Below are 21,881 nucleotides of genomic sequence, written 5' to 3'. Positions count from 1 at the left end.
CACAAAAACGCTCATCATACCATATTGAAGTGCCTCAGATTATATAATGCTGATATATTGGAGATTCAGTGTTGTAATTGCTTCAAAATCCTGCTCTCTGCTACCTGATTATCAGCTTCTGAGATTGCAATATCACACAAAAGGACAACTATGATTCATTTTAATTTTAAAAAAAAACTGGTCCCAGAAGCATTCTTCAGCATGTTGAAAAAATTCTAAAGATTTTTGATGACCTCAGCCATTGAGGATCAACTAAAATCATAGACATCAAACAAGCAGTAACTAGCTTGCCGGGTACCTTACTGCTGCAATGGCAATGTCATAATACAATTTGGAAACAATTTTTAATTTGCTTTTTCAGTAAATGTCAAAAAATAAAAAAAATATACATACTTATAATTTATTAACCAACTAATTTTAATAAATGTATATAAAATTATGAAAGGCATAGACAGGGTAGATAGAGTCTTTTTCCTAAGGTGGAATTACCAAATACTAGATGGCATAGCTTCAAGGTGAGAGAGGGGAAAGTTTAAAGGATATCTGCAAGGCAAGTTTTTTACACAGAGAGTGGAAGGTACTTAGAACATGCTGCCTGGGAAATGGTGGAAACATATGGGAGCAATATTTGAGAGGCATTTTGATAGTCATCTGAATAGGCAGGAGATGGAGGGATATGGGCCATGGCAGGCAAATGGGATTATTTAAATTGGCATCATGGTCAAGATATTGTGTGCTGAAGGGCCTTTCCTCATGTTGTACTGTTCTATGTTCTAATGTTTAATGAGTTGATATTGATTGTCTTCTGCACATTGTTTTTAAACACTAGATATATAAGTTAAAGACTCCGTTCAAATTTCAGGCAACAGAAATGTGCTAAAAAGGGGTAGCCATTTCTAACATTAACTGTAATTTAAATATAATACTTCATTCAATTATGATTACATTCTACAGCAATTCAATGATAACTTTCTTAATGAAGGAAAATATGGGGTAGAACTTGACTTCAACAAGAAGTTTGAAATGAATTGTAGCAAGTTTATAAATCCATTGTTTTTTTTTATTTTTGTCAAAAGCCACCTTAATATTGAGGGTAGTCAGCCTCGCCTCACCTCTGGAACTCTGCTCATTTGTAAGGTTCGGATCAAAGCTATAATGAGGTCTGGACCCATGTAGTCCCGGTGGAATCCAATATGAAATCAGTGAGCAGGATATTAATGAGTAAGTGCTACTTGATAGCACTGTCAACGACCTCTACCATCAATTTGCTGGTGATTGAGGGTTCATTGATGGAGGTTTAGTTGGCTAGATTGGATTTGCTCTGTGGATAAGACATACCTGAGCAATTTTCCACACCACTGGACATCTTTGCTAATGGTACAAATAGATCGGAAGTACTGGTCTTCATCACTGCAACCTGAATTTTGTCAGGAGCCATATGCTTGGAAATTGGATTATGTAGCAATACACCTTTGTGCACTATATGATTCAGAAAAATTAAAACTTAAAGGATAATTGGAGATTCAACGTGAACTGCATGATCTTAGTGCTCTTCTTAACAGATCTTTTGTGTGTTCAGAGCAGTAATGCACAGACAAGCTCTTATGTATAGAATAGCATCCATTGTGCTATGTACCCCTTCTAGGGTTATCATCTGTTTGAATGTGGCCATGGATGTCCAGCTTTGGGACCCCATCTCTAAGTATTTACTTGCCTGAATTCTCTTCCTTGCAAACCCCTTGGCTCATGCTTTCCCCACCTACTGATCTGCCAACTACCCTCCAACAACAACTATGAAATGCCTGTTATATCACTTCACTGAATACCAGCCTCCCAGACTGACCACCCCCACACAACCATGTCCTACATCCTGCCCTCTCCTCCCCTCCCACCACCATAACCAGCAACCATCTTCATGATGCCCCCATCTACCACTGCCCATGCTCCTACTCACCACTGCCCAACCACCTGACCTGGCTAATGCCATCCTGTCCTGATGATTCCCCTAGTCCAATCTCAGGCCAATAACTCAACCACCCTCTTCTCATCTCAGCCTGATGATTCCCCATATCACAGGCTTCCAACCCCATCTTCTATTCCCAGCCCACTGGGCTTTGAGTGTTAACAAATGTTGTAGCAGAGGGCCTTGATCAAAATGATTGTTGGCCCATCCTCCCCTGGCAGTGTAACTAGACAATTTAATGCACTTAAACATTTACCATTCAATTTCTCAGATAAATCCAGAGTGCATAGCTTTTATTCTGGATATTATGTGAAATAAATTAAATTTTCTGAAGCCTTGCATCTCTGATGGGGGAGACCACAGAGGGAGACTGGGTGTATGTGCCATCACTAGCATATCACTGGGGGATATAGGTTTACAATTTTGGGCAAAGATGCAGGAAGAATGTGAGAAATATGTGCTTATTCAGAGAGTAGTTATGATCTGTAAGTCACTATCTGTAAGATAATGAAAACAGAATCGCTCAGTGTCTTAAAGGGGTAATAAAAAACCACTTTAAGGAGGATGATTTGCAGTGCTATGGAGAAAGAGTAGGGGAATGGGACTAATAGGAATGTTCTAAACGAAGACAACATAGAATTAATAGGCTGAATGGTCTCCCTCTTCAGAGTAACAAACCTATGATTCTACAATTTTCTGCCTCCATCAAATCCTGAGCATTAATGGGAAGCCAAGAGAATACTTAAACTAAGTACTGAACTTGAAGTCATAAATTTCAACCTGTGGTAACAAGACTGCTATCGCTAGACATGCGAAATAAATAAGTGGTGAACACAGAAAATAACAACAGGCAGAAGAGAAAATGTCATGTTAGCTCTAAAACACAAGGTTCACTTTGGCATAAATGGCAGGAAGAATCTGAATTCCACAAAATCAGACAATCAGGCTTGAAGTAGTATTGTTCAGCAAACAATCACATTGGGGCCTGCCACTGCCCTTTGTAAATGGGTACTCAGCCAGTGAAGAGTGGTGCTGCTAAAGACATAATAACAGTGGACCAATCTGCTTAATTATAATAATTTTGGGGGCAGGAATGAGGCCAACGCATACTTGCAGCGTGACCTCAAAAAAAGCAATTAACTCTAATGGAACTGTGAATTCAGCACCAAGTGCACTTGGGCAGCCTGACCTGCTGAGTTCCTCCAGCATTTTGTGTGTTGCACTTGGGCCTAGCTGTCTGAATCTGTAGGGTTTGTGCGCTCAGAGGGGGTGGGTGGAGAGTCAGGGCTATGATTCATTGAGTACAGCACTGGGGAGTGGTCTCTAAATTAAAACAGCTTAGTTTAATCTTTATTTCACTGATTTTACATATTTTATCATTAAAGATCGCAAAGAATAGTCCAACCAGAAATTCCTGCATAATCTAATGCCAATTGATGTCAGAAGTTAAGGTAGATGTATTATACATACTGTAGGTGTGAAATAGTGGAATAATGTCTTTGAAAGCTGGGAGCTGTGGTACTGCTTATTTTAATGTTAAATTCCCATGTATCATTACAGGCACTTCTAGAGCGTCAATTGAGCTTCTGTGGCAGCAGGTAGAGGCAGCTGTGGATTGCTAATTATGCAGACTTTAGCTTGGCTGGGTGGACAAGGGAGAATAGTCTGTTTTCAGATTAATATACCAGAGCAATTTAAGCCATATATATTAACTCTTTGCATTACTACTGTCACTATTGTAGAACTGTACAAAACACCTTTTATTTTGAATTTATTTTCAGGGATCATAAACATAAATCCGAACATAGTAAAGTATGAGTCCAAATATAATATTAGCCTGTAGTACTGTCAGAATGTCAAACATCCTGTTTCAAGTAACCACCACCTTAGAGACTACAAAACAGCCTGCTTGTTTTCTTGTATGAGAATGTATTAAAGGGACTAAGACTCAATAAAGAGTATGTTCAGGTATTAAATATCAAAGGTATACTTAGTCTTCCATGGAGCAAATCATCTGGAGACTCTTCACAGGTGAATTGTCAAATAAAATTACACTGTGGGAGAAATAAGAGAGGTGATGTTGAGGTAGAACTGGGTTTCATCATTGTACACATGGAAGTGGGTCAGTTATTGGTTCCTTTTTTGTAGGGTCTTGCTTCCATTTTAATGGTGTTCTTTATTTTTAATGAGTGTGGTCCAGGTGTTCCAGGGAACCCAACAAGGAAAGGTCAGCTCTTCCTGTAAATGAATTGCTACTTGTGGGCCAGGAGGAACTGCAGTATTCTCACCAAAACATTTCCAATGAGCATTTACCAAATTGTTTCTCCCTCAAAAACCATCCATAATCACTACATGCTCCGTCACTGAAGCCTGGTTTCCCTCACAATCTCTGACTTTCCAACAAAATGCCATCTCTGATGCCACCACCCCCCACCCCACATCTCCCTGATCTCTCCTGGTCTTCAGGCATCTGTAGTCACACCCAATGGCACATCAACACTCTTCCCATCTTACGATAACTTCACATCATGCCTCCAATGTCAGCCTGTCCCTCGCAATCTCATTGCATTTTTAAGATAAAAAAATATAGATTTCTAGAATGACTTTAAAAAATAATAATGATATGAATAAAATATCTTTAAAGTGATGAAGGAGACTGTTCTGCTGGTCATACAAGTGCCAGATATTAGAAAGAGCATTTGAATTCATAAGAAGAAGTTATATTAGCATTAGAAAATCTTCCAAGGTGTTTAACAGAATGGCTATCAGTCAAGATTAGCCACATGAGGAGATATTAGGGCAGATGACAGAGCATGATCAAAGATAGATTATAATGACTGTTCTAACGGAGGAGAGAAGTGATAGGATTTCACAGAGGGAATTCCAGAGCTTGTAACCTATCAATCAGAGGCATAGCCACCAATGGTTAACAACTAAATTGAAACTGAAGGGGCATAGATATCTTGATGTAACTCTGTTGGTTATTGCAGAGATTGGGAGGTGCAAGGCTATAACAGTATATAAATCAGATCAGTAAAGACCGAGGTATCTGGAAATGAAGCTTAGTGCAAGCGAGATCACAGTTAGCAACGTTTTGGAAGATTTCAAATTTATATATGGTTGAATGAGAGCCTGAAATGTGTCGGAATGGTCAGGTTTAGAGCTAACAAAACATGGATGAGTCTTTCAGCAGCAGATGATGTAAAGCAGGGTGGAGCAGTTCAAGAAGAACACCTCTCATGATAACTAAAGATGGACAGTAAATGATGACCTTGCTAGGATTGCCCATGTGCAATAAAAATTATTAATAAAACAAAGTTCAGTGCCACAGAGGTGGAAATGGATGGAAATGCTGATGACATGGACATGTGATAAGTGAAATCTGCTTAGATGGCGGAGGGGGTCAAGAGTGGTAGTGGGGACTGCAGTACTGTGTGTCATCGGTCTACGTGTAGAACCTTATGATATGGTCTTGGATATTGCTCAGCATGTGAATAAGAAATAGGATAGAACCAAGCAATCAACCTTGGGGAACACCAGGAGGAATAATGCAGAAGCAGGAAGGGAGTCACTCAAAGTGATTCTCTGGCAATAACTGAATGAACGAAAAAGGACAGAAAATGCTGGGGATACTCAATAGGCCAGGCAGCATTTGTGAAGAGAGAAACAGAGTTTCAGGTTGATGCTCTTTCATTAGAACTCATCAGATCTTTTCTGATGAATGGTCATCAGCCTGAAACATTAATGCTGTTCCACCCTCCACAGATGCTGCCTGACCTGCTGAGTATTCTCAGCAATTTTGTTTTAATTTCAGGTTTCCTGTACCTGCAGTTTTCTACTTGCAAATAAAAATGGAGACAAATGAGTGCAGCAGGTGACAGTGGAGAAGCAGCAGAAGAGGGTGGTTTGGACACACTGTGCAAAAGGTTCAAGAGGACAGATAGATATCTTTGTGTTATTTGTGGTTTGAAAAGAGCTGTGGTGGTGGTGGAAACCTAACTGGATGGATTCAATCAAGGAATCCAGGATTTCTGGGCACAAATTTGAATTTGCAAAAGCTGAAACATCCTGTGAATCTTTGCTGGTGGGAACTTTATCTGGTGTCACCTGATGCTTTAGCAAAGAAGTAACATTAAAATTGAACTTTGAAGTGAAATAAATTGTCACAATCTTTGGATGCAATAGTGAATGGAGCTGCTGCATCATCTATGTTTACAATAGCCACTCACCATCGTTACTGAGTGCACATGATCAGGAGGCAGCAGGCTACAGAAGATGGACTTTTTCCACATTCCAGCTGTATCTGGCCCAAGCTTTTGGAAACTGCTGACAGAGGTCCCCTTTCATATTTTTGACAAATTTCCCCATTGATGGGACCAAATGTAGATTACTATCCACCTTCAATGAACAGTTGAATCCATCTGAAAACAAATCAAAGGGAAGATAAATCAATGAAGAAGTAGACAAATTTCTTTTCAGCACTGCGGGAACTAAGTCAGTAATCAAAGCCGACTGTGATATTGCCCACTCGATTTCACCTTGTAAACTGCATTGATTACCTTTGACTGCTAACCACATCTGAACAAAGGAAAATTAAACAATGTGGAAATGCTGGTATAATTAAAGAGATTAAAACCTTGCTGTGGTTAGCTGATTACCCCTCAAAATGTACGCTCTGATGGAAAATTTGATTCAGCACGGTCAAAAGTCACAGTGATTTACTGAAAGTAGATTTCCATGCGACATCTACTGAAGTAAGGAGTTAAGGTCAAATCACTTTTCTGTAATTTGTAACTATAGTAATACCACACGAACTTGCTAGCACTTAAAGCAAAATCTGTACGTTAATGGGAGGCACAAAATAACTTCAGTCGACATTTGGCAACAGTTCGAAAGGTTATACGTAATCACTGCAGCAAAGCTTCATACACTGTTTCCTGTACCTTCTGAACTCTCATTCATTCAAGACTGTTTATATCCAAAGTTAAAATGCAGAGTTAATTACTATTTTTTGAAGTAGGGTTATTGGAGCATTTCTTTGCATGTGTGAAATCTGTCACTTGTCCTTTGGCAGATGAACCCAAATTTCCCAAGACTTTGTTTATCAAGTAAGCACTAGCGTTGATTTAATGAGACATCTGTTCTTGTTCCAGTTGTGTTTTGTTGCACACTGTTGTTATGCTACCTTATCCATAGCATCTGCTGCAGTTTGAACTTATAATTGCTGCAGAGCTTTTGAAACATACACTTTCTACTTGATCCAAGAATTTAATCCAAAAATTCATCAATACAGTAACATTGCTTTTAGGAATCTTAACTGGTTTCAGCTGAATTCATAATGAATGCATTGCAGCAATCTCCACACAAAAAAAATCATTAAATGTGCTACTTTTATCTAGGAAACAACTGAAATCACACCAGCTCCAAATGCTTCACATCTATACTATTCAGTGGAGATAGTAACCTAATTATTTTAATTATGTTTTCAAGTATGACAGCCCTCAATGTGGAAGAGCAGCAGTGTAAATTTGGTAACATACCACATGTTGGGTACTGCAGGTATAGTTTCTGTTCCAACATGATGTCCACTTTGTGACAAGAGGGATAGGGAGTATCAGTGTTCATGCAGGTAACACTATACATTGGTATTGGATTATTATTGTCACATGTAACGAGATACAGTGAAAAGCTTTTGTTTTGCATGCCATCCAGACAGATCATGCCATACATAATTACATCGAGGTAGAAAAAGAAAACAGATTGCAGAATATAGTGTTGCAATTATAGAGAAAATGCAGTGCAGGTAGACAAATCAAGTGCAAGGGCCACAAAGAGGTAGATCGGGAGATCCAGAGTTCAAGAGTTCATCTTTTAGTGTATGAGAGGACCATTCAAAATTATGATAACAGTGGCATAGAAGCTGTCCTTGAGTCTGGTGGTTCATGCTCCCACAGATGTATGCGGATTAAGGAGACCATGAAATCAATTACTGTAGAATGCAGATGTAATGTCAGTGCTGCCATTTTACAATGCTCCAGCTAATGTCCTCGTAACCTTGCACTGCTGAATACTTGGGCACTCCAACACTGCCTGTTAAAAGATTCATTAATTCTTACAAATAATTATTGATTTTTACAGGATGTAACTACAATGCTACAAGTGTTTCAAGTAGTCTTTAAATCTATGAAATGGTGCAGGAAGTGGCAGAGCTGGTACTGAAGGACTTTATTCTGACTTCAAGGCTCCTGCGTAAATCAAATATGGGATATGGGAGTGTTCCCCTTGGATAACAGCATTACTGCAAGATTGAGTAAAGGGTACAAAGAGGACAAGCTGCTAAAATGGGTGGAAAGACCTTTCAGCAGCCCATATCTGTCCAAGGTGTTCACGGAGCAATTCTCCTGTCTGAACTCATGAGGAACATAGACTGAGACATCTACTCTTAATAAAAAGCATCCTCACTGAAATCCCCCATCTTCTGCAACCACAGTTGCAACTACAGAATGGGGCAGGGATTGCACTGCCAATGTCTGTCGAGGGGATGTGGACACCAACTTTTATCTTTCAATATAGAAGCTGCAGATATTTCCAGTAATTTATCTTATTCTGGGAGGTGGGGGAGGGGGGAGGATAACCAAAGTTCTATATGTAAAGAGAGCAGTCCACATTTCATTCTTTGATGCCAGGATGTAGTGAGTGTAGTGCATATGTGGCTTGGCAAAAACAACAGGCCTTCCTCCAATGCATGCTGCAATTGATTGCCCATGGTTCTCTTTGTGGATGCCCTTGAACTCTGAAATGTTCCATCATCAACAGGGACTCTGTTCCTTCACTGTCTGGCTTCACTGGAGAGCACAAACAGCAGATCACACAGGAGTTTACCCAGTATCCTGGAAGCAGTCATGATGATTTTATTCCACAGCAAATAGGTGGTGCCAACTAGACTGAAGCTGCTGCAACAGAGTTAGGGATGGGCGACTGAGTGACATTGTCTACCCACTGACATCATGGTCCAGGACTCCTAAGTACAGTATAGCCAATGCACAAGCATAGAGTGTAGTCGTTGTAGGCAAGACCAACACTTACTGTCCATCTTCAGTTGCCTAGAAAGATATTGAGTTGCCTTCTGGAACTGCTTCACTCTGCCTCAACTCATCTGAAATTGGTTCTGACTTGTAACAAGTCCTGTTTACCAGTCACCTTTGTCTTTGATTACCTTTGTTGGGAGCTGATCAACTGGTATTGTGGAGCAGTGAACAGTGTCTAAGGCTACTGATGCAGCTGATAGGATGTCACATTTGAAGCTACCATCACTGACCTTGACAAGTCACGTGAGGTCATTGAACTTCCTGCAGTACTGCATCCGGATCCTCAGGACTTGACTTCTGGCAACGGCCCTCACAGCTATCTCTATTCATTGTCTTTGTAGAGCTGATCTGGGGGGCCTCTTGGCCCCAAAGAATAGATTATGTATTTCTTCCTCTTCTACCAAGGTTCCACTGTGGCACCTGAAAATCTCCCATTCTGTTTGTCATTCTACTTAGGTCAGAATGACTTCTGCAATGACTTTTATTGTCGACTGCTGCCACAGTGCTGCGAGCTGGCTTTAAGTGTCACAGGCTAACTGTGGTACAAACCACACACAATCTTAGGTCTCTGGCCAAGGCATACAGGCATTTAACAGCATGGTTAATATTAACTGCGTGGAAAAATTATACAATTGGGCAGGCAGCAAGAAAATGGCGTGCTGCCTGCAATGAAAACAAGGGGTTAATTATGCATTGAACTCTTTGTACCAATTTTCAGGAGCTATCCAATTTAAACCTCCAGGGCTTTCTGTGTATAACAATAATTACTGCACTTCATGTTGAAGAATATTTTACATGCTGGTTTACAATAATTATTTGTCTGATGGTGATCCAACTCCAAATGATATGGGTCAAGTGTTGAATATACAACAGTTATTATCATCAAGGTAGCAGTATTGATATATTCAAAGGGCATTTTGTGAAAAAGTTGCTGGCAAATCAATTTTAGCTTGTTTACAGATACCTTGGGATGATGTTAATCACAATGGAACAAAAATGACCGATCTATCCAGCAAAATCAAAGGTTTTACCGAGATATTTTTGTAAACACACTTGACTATACGTTTATTCCTGATCAGTAGCAAGAGTCTCCAAATTTCATACCATTGACACCCATGCTTTGTCACATACAATCAAGCTGGTTAACAAGTTGGTAAATTGGTCAATAAGTTGCTGCTGGAACCTACAATGAGATGTTTTTTATAATCCTAAAAGCAACTTTCTACCAAAAGAGTGCATTGACTTCATTAGTTTTGTGAAAGGCTAATGTGACTATCTCTTTTATTTTGTCATTCATATAGCAATTTGAACGTGACTTAAGAAGATATGCCAACCAAGAGAAAAGCATGTTACTAGACAACCATGGTCTATATGACAAAAAGAAGGTAAAATGAAACATATCAGATTATGTTTTTTGTTTAAATAGATATGTGTTAAGGAGATTACAGCTGAATTATAATTGTACATAATTTAAAAGACATTTGACAACTTGTCTGTGCCTGCATCCAGGTAAAATTAAAGGTAGGTTTAACCAGAGCAATGCCACTTTCTTCTTGTACCCATTTATTCGACTCATAGATCCTTCCAGTGGTGGGCACTGGACATTGGATTAGACTGTGAATGGTGATAGCATGGTCGACAGTCTGAAAAACTCACAGGATGCTCCTGCTATGACCCCAGAGATGTTATTAAGTGAACTCGGAATGTACTCAAGACCTGTAAAATAGTGAAGTATTTTATAATGAGAATTGTATTGGATCCTAATGAACTCTTCCAAATGTATGACAATTTGCTTTTTTTTCTGGACAGCCAACATCCAATTATTTTGGAGCCTACAGTAAATAGAAAAAGTCAGTGATAACAAAATTGAGTGATGTAGTTAACTACTTGTGTACAATTACAGAGGTGGGAGGAGGAGAGCCATTATTACAGCACGATGCCAAGTTAATAACCTTCCCTGTCCCCTTGTCACCTTTGATCAGGATGTGTGCTCACTATATTAAGGTGAATTTGCCACCATGGTGGGGTCAATGTAAAGACTAAAGACCTGCGAAAGATTGGTAGCTCATCAGTACCCAGATAAATTACCAGGCACATCTTACAATGCTGGGTGGGTAGGAGAGCAGGACCTTATGGCAAATGGATCAGGGTTTGGTTGAACACCATTGATGTCCTGCTTGGTATATCTTTCATAGTCATTAATTAGTATTTTGCAAAGCCCTGGTTTACATTTTTTTGAATATTATAACCTTCTTGTTATATGTCCAAAAATATTATTTATTCCTTTAATTAGTATGCCACATGTTGACATTAATTAGCCTACTGTTTCAAACCACACTGTGATGATTTTTAGTAAGTCATTGTAGATTTTTCATACCTCCCCAACATGTAATATTTAGCTACAAATTACACGATGAATTTTCCTTTGCTTTTGTCTTTCCAATTGCAATAAATCTGAATTATTCTGCAATATGTTAACTTCATCCTCCATCCACTCTGCACTAGTGATTTTGGTTTTGTTTGTATACTTTCACTAAGTTGCACCTAGCTCCACTCAATTTCTGAGTCTGAGATTGGGCTTCACAGGAGAATACACGTTTCCCCATTTTACTTATCAGCTTCACCTTGATTACTTGTGGATTTTAGTAACTGCTATATCAAAATCCTTGCAAACTGTTTTCTGGAAGCCCAACCAACCTTATGAATTACTACATTTTACCTAAGATGCATTCAAACAGGGTATTTGTCATGAAGGAACCTCCTATTGTAACTTGTAATAACTCTTCATTGTTAAGTTCTTGCTACTGCTGCTAAGTCATATATAAGGTTTTCTTTCCCTTCTAGATGTGAATATAGCTATTGGGCTATATTCCTGAGGTCTAATTTGATCTCATTTTAAATATCTGGATTATGTTGTAAATCTATTTCTCTGTGGAACTTCTCCAAGGCCTAATGATTCTATCCATGTCTGCAGCACTGTGCAAATTCCTTCCCCAGTTGCCTTCATTTGTTCAAAATGTATACCATTTGCCAGGAGCTTTGCCAGAGCAAACTTCTTAACCCAACAGATACTTCCCGTTAATAGAAACTGAAAATGTTGGGAAAGTTTCCATCACATAGTCAGGCAGAATTTAAACTGATCGGCACTCATCACGTATCCCATCTGATATCTCTTTCCATTAAAGTCAGTGAGAGAGGTATACTTAGGTCAGGTCACTGTGGTTCATAGATAAGCCGCATTGGCAGTAGGTTGCATAGCAGGTACAACCAGGACATGTATAAAGAATTGCAAAAAGTTTACAGACCTCACTCTATTTATTTATTTATCACAAGGCGCGTGATACTGGTAAAATTATTGCCGAATCCTATTTGCCCTTGAGAAGGTGGCGCTGTGCTCCCTTCTAGACCACTGCAATCTTTCCTCAGGGGAAGTGAATTCCAGGATTTTGATCCATTGAGGATGAAGACCTCCAAGTCAAGATGGTGCACACCCTGGAGGGGGACTTGCGGGTTGTGTTCCCACATGCCTGCTGCCCGTGTCCCTCTTTGTGGGAGAGATTGCAAGTTTGGGAGGTGCTGTTGGAGTAGGTTAGGCAAATAACTGTGGTGCATTTTGTAGCTGATACATACTATGACCACTGTGTGCTTATGGTGGAGAGACTGAATGCTGAGGATGGTGGATATAGTGTCAATCAAGTGGGCTGTTTTGTTCTGGATGGTTTTAAGCTTGTCTCATCAAGGGAAATGGAAAGGGTTCCATTGCATTCCTGACTTGTGTCTTGTAGATGATGAAAAGACTTTAGGGTGTCAGGAGGTGAGTTAACCACCATAGGACTATGATTTGTTCTTTAGCCAAGGTATTGATCTCATAGGAGTTTCTAGTCATTGTTGACCCCTGAATGTTGGTGTTGGGAAATTTAGTGATTTCAATGAATGTCAAGGGCAGGTGGTTACACCCTCTCTTGTTGGAAATGATTTTTGACTGGCACTTCTGTGGTGTATTACCTGACACATATCAGGTCATGCTTGAATGTTGTCTTGGTCTTGCTGCATGCAGACATTGACTGCTTTATTTGCTGAGGCTTTGTGAATGGAATTGGACATGGTGAAATCATCAGCAAACATCCCCACTTCTGACATTGTTGAAGGAAGACCATTTACGAAGCAGCTGTCGATGGTAGTGCCCAGGATACTGCTCTAGTAACTCCTACAATGATATCCACCAACAACCACAGTCATCTTCCTTTGTGCGACTCTGGAGTGTTTATCCTTTGATGCCCATGGACTTCAGATTTATCAGGGCTCCTTGATGCCACTGTTTGTCAAATGCTGCCTTGATGTCAAGAGCAGTTATTCTCACCTCACCTCTGGAATTCAACAGTTTGGTCCATGTTTCGATCAAGGATGGGATGAGTTCTGAAGTGGAATAGTCCTAGACAAAACCAAACCAGACATCAGATAGCAGGTTTTGGAGGAGTAAGTTCTGATTAGTGTTGATGACGGCTTCCATGATAAAAAATCCAAAGGTTCACTACCCGCTGGATGAAGAAATTTCTTTTCATCTCAGTTATTCTGAGACTGTGACCCCTGGCTTTAGGCAGTTTAGTCCAGAGAAATATCATCCCAGCACCTACCAGGTCAAGCCAATAAGAATTTTCTTTGTTTCAATATGATCAGTTCTCATCCTTCTGAACTCAAGAGAGTGTAGGCTCATTCTTAATCTCTCCTGATAGAAATCAATCTTGTGAAACTTCACTGTACTCTGTCTATCTCAAGTATATTGTTCTTTAGGTAGTGAGACTAGACCTGTACATTATGTTCCCGACACACTCTCATCAGTGCTCTCTATAATTTCAGTAAACACCTATACTCTTAAATCCTCTTATGATAAAGGTTTATATATAACTTTCCTTTCTAATTACTTGCCTGCACATTACATTTAAATAATTTAGGTACAAAAGGACCCATGTCCCTCTGAATACCTATAGCTTTCACTTTCTCAACATTTAAAACATATTGTGCTTTTCTATTTTTTCTATATTGGTAATATCTATTTCCAGTCAACTTCTTTTCCTCCTTTTATCCGACTATCCTTTTTAATCTGTCACAAACATAGTGGTTGTATATTAAAATGCTGAGTGGCTCACAACATTACACTTGTTAAGAGGCAAGTAGTAATCTACTGGAATCAATAGGGGCACAACCACCATATGGAAATCATCAGAATCACCCTCCATCAAACAGCATCTTCCCCACCAACAACCCCTCCTCCCCAATCCCTACACACAAGGAATATTCGGTTTATATCTTCATCTAGATTCGTTTTCAACATTAATCACACACAAACATTTTATGATTTTTCCAGGACCTGAGGAAATTTTTGCTCCACAGATATCTATGAAATGTAAGTATAAAATATATAAATATATATGGATTTATATGTTTAGATATATATTTACATGTAGATAACATTTGAAAACATTTTGAAAAGTAGAAGCAGTCTGACGTTCATTGGAGATAATTTAACAGTCCCTCAAATAAATTGTGCATTTTAGCTTCAGGGTAAAATTCTTGGTTAAGATTTGCATTGTTCAAAACTACTTTAATCTATCATGGGGCACATGAGTGAGGACTAGACTTTATATAGGCAGTTTGCATGTCTCAGATTGTTGACATTTTTAATTAAAGATGGAGCAATTCACTACCTGCAAGTCTAATCTGAGTGATGGTTTCCATGTTTGCCTAAGGATATGTGTGTGTTTGCCCATCAAAGACAACGTTCTGAAAGGTTGATTCTTGATTATGTAATATTCTACTGAATCAAGCACAAATCATCTTCTGTGCTGAATAGGAGGTTTTCTCCAAATAAGTTCTGCATTGCTTGAAATACAGCACACTTATAAGGAGGAATAGCCAGAAGATATTCTAAGACCACTAAATCTATGGAAAAATTTACAGATATTACCTGACTCAATATAATAGTATTAAATAACTTACAAAAATTAATCCTGAACTGAGAACATCAAGCAAGAGAGAAGAGAATTTTAGGCACTATACAAATCTGTTACTCAAGAATGAAAGTAGTTTGGAAAATTACATGGACAAGTGTGACATCTGTCAATCAATTGAAGCTGGTTTTCAGGGCAAGAGCTTGATAACAAACTCTTCATAGACCCAGGATTAAAGAATGAATTGATTTTATTATGACTTCTTGTAATGACTGGGTTCTCTTCAACTGTAGCACCCTGCCTGTGTAGGAATGGAGAGCCACCAGAATCAAATGCAGGGATTGGATTGCATGATTAACCCACCCTCTTGCAGTCGTCTTTTTGCCTGATAAATTACATGATTGCTGCAGGTAGCCTGAGCTGACAATATTTCTGAGCGGCTGCACGCGTGGGTAGCACCACTCAACTTGCACATTTAATACTGACCTTAAGGGATGGTTATACTGTAGATGCAGTGAACGTTTGTGAACTTAATCTGACCTGGGAGCTATATGTGAATGGCAAAACACAGGAGAGGGAGAAAGACTAGACTTACTGACATTGCTCTGGAGGTCTTAGTGGAGAGAAGGAATGATGTTCTGTACCCACAGTGGACAGGTGGCCCTCCTGCCAAACTTTCAGATGGCATTGGTAGGAGATAGCCATGACAGTCAATACCAAGGGTCAGCTTGGATATAATACTGGAAGGAGTACTTTTACCTCAAAGTGAATGAATGTATCATCAAATGCTATATCCTTCCATATACAACACTACTTTCACACACTGCTCAACACTCCACATCCCCACTTGACAACTACCAATAAGGACATATCTCCAGCATTCACTGGTTCATCTCACACTCATCCACTTGCTCCTGTTGCGAGCCTCACACCCGCATCAGCATGCATGTATTCTCAGCTATTCAACTGTGACAGTGCAACGCTCACTGAGACAGCTTGTCCACTCTAGCAGGTGGCACACAAACATAGATAGCGGGAGCTGACCACAGGAGGACAAACACAGCCAAGAGATTGAGGGATGACCTAATAGAGTATATAGGATTGAGGGGCAAAGACAGGGTGAAAGCACATAGTCTCTTTCCCAGAGAGGAGATGCTAAAACAGGAGGGCAGAGGTTTAGGATCAGAGGTGAGAGACTTAAAGGGGACATCAGGGGCAGCTTTTTTACACAGAGGATGGTGCATGTTTGGAATCAGTTGCCAGAGATAGTGGTTGAGGTGGGAACATAAGCAATGTTTAAAGGCCTTCTAGGTAAGTGCATGGATAGGAGAGGTTTAGAGGGCTATGGGCCAAACACGGGCAGATGGGATTAGTTCACTGGGCAACACAGTCGGCACGGATGAGTTGGGCCAAAGGCCCTGTTTCCATGCTGTATAACTCTGTGACTCTAAGTCCTTTTATGCTTATAGAGGAAATGACTCCTGCTCAAACTAGAGTGACCACTGCTGAGATCATAGCCAGCAAAAGGAGTGAAACAACAGATGAAAGTAATTCATAACCTATACTCTTTTTGCTCTCCCACCAAATCTGTTGATTTACAAGCTGCAGATGGTATACATATCCACCTCTGACTTTATTTCCCTCTCTCATTATAACTGTCCTGGTGCCATTTTCTATCTGGACAGGCAAGATCTGCAACATGGTCAGAGGAGGGAGAACAACAGGTAGAAGAGTAAAAAGATAGGGTAAATGAAGAACCAGAGTCTCCCAGTTTGAGACTTACAGCTACAAGCTCAGGAGCTGCATAATTTAAAGGTTGGGGTGTCAGTTTGTAGGCAACAGGGCAACTACTCTGTGTTTGTTTTTCTCGTCACCCAAGGTGATAGTCTCATTGATATAAGCCACTTGGATTTGGCCCATGTCTCTGTTCATTTCATCCAATTCCACTTGCCTTTATACACCCCAGACTCCAGTTACGCTGGTGAGTGCAGGCTAACTATCTGGTTCCTTAAACAGAGTGTGCATGCTGTTGTAGGACCAGTTACATTGAGTAATTAGGGGGCTGGGTTGGGAGGCTGGAATAAATCAGGTTAGAGGTGGGATCTGCATGTGATGTGTTATCAGCATGAGTGGCTTGCAACCAAGGCAAGATTAGAGCAGGTAGCACCACCCCACAAGATGAAGTCACATAAATTCTCCTTCAGAGGAAAACCTACAGATATGAGGTTGATGGGTTTGCATTATGAAATTCATGAGGCCAGTTTGAAAGTCTGCATGCTGTGTCAAGCAACATAGAGAAGTTTAGCAGCAATGACTCAAAGGGCTTTATGCAGATCTTGTGGTGGGAAACTCCATTACATCACATGCACCTGATGACCAATGTCTTAGCTTCCACTACAGTAAGCTTCTGGGGCTGCAGTAGTAGTTCATACTGCTGTCGTGTCAACAATGCTTATTGCCATGAAGATTCAGACCCAAGGTCTATTATCAAACATATAACAGGGAACAGTACAGCACAGGAACAGGCCCTTCAGAAGTTGATACTGAGACATTTTAAGCAGATGTCTGGAAAGTCAGCCAGAAACTGGATCAGATAGGTTTTTAGGAGTACCTTAATGTGGTATACAGAGGTGGCAAGATTGAGGTGAGGGATTCCAGAGCTTAGTCCTTAGCACCTGGAAGCATGACTTCAATTGCAGAGCCATGAAAATCCAAGGTGGACAAGATTAGAGAAACACTGTGATTTCAGAGGGTCGTGAGATCGAAGGAAGTTACACTAATCAGGAGAGTGAGAACATGGAAGAATTTGATAGCAAGGTTAAGTATTTTAAAATCAAGGTGTTGCTGGACCAAGAACCAACATAAATCATTGGATGTGGGTGTGGTGGATGAAGAGGGGCTGGTACAAACTAGGATACAAAGAACAGAGTTTTAAATCTTCAAGAATACAGCAAATGCATAAATGGGAAGCTGACTGGGATAACATTGAATTCATCAAGGTCAGAAGCAAGGATCATGAAGATGTGGAGATAGGCACTGTAGGTGTAAAGTCTTGTTGATGGCAAGTCATACAGAACAGTGGCAAAACCTTTGATGATGGCCAGGAAGAGGGATGGAGTTGGTAGCCAAGGAATGGAATGTGAAGGCAATGGCTTTGGCCTTGTCAGTAGATAATTAGAGGAAATTTCTGCTCTTTGCCAGCAAGGACCACATTTGAATGAATAGAAAAAGAAATAGAGGCAGTGATGGAGTCAACAGAAGTGTTGGTGAAGCTTGGTATTGGCAGCATTCATGCAGAAGCTAAAGTTTTTTAGAGACAGCTGCTGGAGAACGTAATACTTTACCATTGGGAGTAGTTAAAGTAAAGAGAATTTTTAAAATAAAAAGTGACTGAATGCTTGAGGAATGGGAAGACAATAGGGCTATAGGGAATGAATGGAGTTGTGGGATTAGTCTGGATTGTTTTAACAACGTGCTAGCTCAGCCATTAGGAACCAATGATCTCCTTCTGCATTATAGATGACTCACTTGGTAGCCAGTAGGTTCCTGCCCCTCTGTGAGGAAACCTCTTGTTTTTTCCTCATCAATGCAATTTATCTCAGCTGTACTGTTTTTTCAAAACTGCATCTTCCTGAACCTGTGCTGGCAAACCTTGATGAGGAGGATATTAATGCTGTGTGGCTCTGCCTTGCTCTGGGTCACTGGCGGTGTTAACAAGCTGCCGTTCCAAGCCTACAATTAAGTAAATAGCACAAGTGTAAGACAGCTGGTTCCCTAAACCTTCCCAACGGAGCCTGAAATGTGCAATGCTGCATGTAAAAATACCCGTAAATTTGTTTTTCCTCAAATTATTAGGTTATACAGAGCTTATCAAATATTTTTCAGTACATTTGTTTTTATCCATTAAAAAGCTACCACATGCTGGTCTAAATGATCCAAATAAAGTATTTAAGGAAGCTCTATGAGGTTTGCTTGGTGTGTAGATGCCTACATGGGGGTAATGACATGGGGGCATGAGATAGCAGAAGGGTGGTACTAAGACTGAGCATGGGACAAATGAGTTGCTTCGTCTTTTTGCCTCCATTCTATGATATACTGTAAGCTGACAGAATACATACACAGTCACACATCCAACCTTTAGGTTAAGCTGGATATCGGCGAGAAATGGTGCATTATTCACATCAACTTCATTGCAATTATTTCATATTTGAAATGCTCAGAACAGGCTTTCAACTATATGTTGCACTTTGAAAAGTATGCCCTGCTGAGATATACATATACATGAGATACAGTGACAGCTGTAAAGCTGTGTGAAGGTTTGATACAGACAAGTAGTATGTGGAGAGCAGATTGACTGGCAGCATGTTGTGGGCATGGAAAGTGGGCTATTTCCTGTGTGCATGGTTGTTTCTGGTTGATTCCTTAAAGTGTGCCATTTTCTCTAGATCTGTTCTCAAGCTATAAGAGATTGTACACAGCATCAAGAGTGTAGCCTCCTCCTCTTTCAGACCTGATGCATTGCTACTTCTGAGGAGTATATCAAATTCACTATCCTGGTCTATCATCACTGAGGAGACATCAGTTCAATCTTCTTCAACTAATGTCGTAGTGATTGCTTTAAGCAGGAGACATTAGTCTCTTCCACTAGGGTGCTAGGCATTCTCTTGCGTGATTCATATCATTAATGACGGACTGCACCATGGAGATTCCTGCCAGACATGGTCTTTTTATCATTTTGGGAAATAAGATGAAATAAAGAAGTTTTAATGAAAGTACTGAAAAACAAATGATCCCGTCTATTTAAGGAAATGGGAAATGGCAGTAATAGTAGGGAAGTGGTGTTAGAATATTTCTCAGCCAGTAAAGGTTTAGTTAAGTGAAAATAACCATTGTTTCTTCTGTTTGTAATAAAAAGGTTAAGAAACACACTTCAAGGTGTAGCTTTGTTAAGTACTTTATTTAGATTATTTAAATTAACATGGCAGCTTCTTAAGGATGAAACAAAACCCACTGAAGTTCTGTGATAAACAAAACTAGAGGTATTTTTATATAGTTATGGTTAATTCAGTGCAGCTTTAGTAAATAACATCATTCAGCCACATCCAATATGCTGCTCATGTTGTTGCTAATTTCCCTGTAATGCATTAACTCAGACATTTCAGTCTCAGTATGGGTAACATCAAGTACCTAATATCCAACCAAAGTCACCATCCCACATTTATCAGCTTACCAATTAGGTACTGGCTGCTTATCTAGTCGTCACTAAATCTGATCTCATTATCAGGATACACACACTAAACACATGCTTGGGCTAGAAATGTCATCATGTGGTGTAGTGTTTTTATATGCCATGCAGATTTTTTTAATCTGAGGACTTCTGAGTGTGCATAATATACTTCAGTAAATTATAGTGCAGACCGCTTTGCATATGTCAGCCTAAATATTGAATTGATTAATGCACGTTTTTCACGAGCATATGCCCATAAAAGCCACTTTATCCATCTTAGGCTGTACCAGCAGTGATTTCTGAGTGAAGTTGCCCTTAGTGTGAATCTGGCCTTGGCACTTCATATGTGATTCACCTTAGCAGAGCTGCTGTGTTTTTGGCATTGCTCAAACACCTGAAGTGTCACACCTAATGCACTACATATTTCCTACATCATTGGTATAAATTAAAGCTTTTGAGGTGCAGCTATGACTTCTGTAGTTAAAAAGCTGCACTAAAAAACCATTGTGCAGTGATCAACAGTGAGATGACAATTCAGGGTTCTGTACTGTGGCACCATTATGCTGCACAAGGAATTTGCCAGCCTCAGATTTTAATGGTCAGGATTATGGAATTGGCAGCAGTGGTGCTCTCTTCACTACTCACAGTCTTTTGTTTTAAACATTTGTGTGTGGCAGACTTGATCAGAGGGCCCTTGATCAACCCACACCTCTCAATGCTTTGAGACAAATAGAGCATACCAACCCATGAGGAACACCCACACACACAGGAGATCACTGCACCCTGTCTCCCCCATCTTACCCCTCATCCCCAATGGCTTCTGTAGCTGTACTGTGACTGCTGTGGGAGAGATCTTTAAGCTCTGATTTACGACTTACTTTCTATACCCTGCTCTTAACACATTTTTGCCCAGTTTCACAGTTTTGTTTGAGAACTCTGATTGGGTATTAGTGCTATATGTAACCCATGTTTAGACAAAACCTAGTTTACAGGAATACCGCACAGAGACTAGTGGGCAATGTACAACTGAGATCATTGCCACAATATTCCAGTGTAATTATGTGCTTAGGAAACTGAAAGGGTCTCAAAAGTGAAGTTATCCCTTTGCCAGAGAGAGAAGGTCTGCTCTAACACAAGTAAAAAGCCCCATTCGACCTTCAGCCATTGTCTGGAGTCTGTCAGTAAAGCAAGGCCTGAAACATACCAAGATTGTCCTGATCTATTGAAAGGCTCCAGGATAAGTCCTTCTTGCTTGGCAGTGGGCCCAACCACAGCCTAGACTACCTACCCATAATGTCTAAGCAGGCTGATGGAAATGTATGGTGCCCATTATATTTACCCATCTGTCACTCAATTATAAACACATTGGAAGCTGACCCTTTCAGAGCTGTGGTTATGTAAGGAGATAGTTGTGCAGAAGAGCCAACATTTGTGAGACTAATATGAAAATCACATTACCTCATTACCTGCAGAAGAAATTCAATGTTAAGCTCTTTACGGAAGGGTCTACTGGAAAGCATTGAAGTGTGGAAAAATCAGACTGATCACTGTTTCCCTAACTAGGCAGGTTGAACTATCACATATAAAGGGGCCTACAACAGTGATAAGACATAGACAAGATTTATTGTTACTGCCTTGGGCACAGTTGATATTTT

The 21,881-nt window shown here is 40.0% G+C and overlaps 1 protein-coding gene across 1 annotated transcript in view; it reads left to right on the top strand.

Moving 5' to 3' along the window:
- dntt (deoxynucleotidyltransferase, terminal) overlaps positions 1-21,881 on the top strand; it is a 191,005-nt gene that overhangs the window by 131,753 nt on the left and 37,371 nt on the right. Inside the window, 1 exon segment of the mRNA XM_052027746.1 lies at positions 10,353-10,436. Coding sequence (XP_051883706.1) covers positions 10,353-10,436 — 84 coding nt within the window.

Source organism: Pristis pectinata, chromosome 12, assembly GCF_009764475.1.
Source record: "Pristis pectinata isolate sPriPec2 chromosome 12, sPriPec2.1.pri, whole genome shotgun sequence".
Taxonomy (NCBI): domain Eukaryota; kingdom Metazoa; phylum Chordata; class Chondrichthyes; order Rhinopristiformes; family Pristidae; genus Pristis; species Pristis pectinata.
The sequence above is the reverse complement of the archived record's forward strand: the minus strand, read 5'-3'. Positions and strand labels throughout refer to the sequence as shown.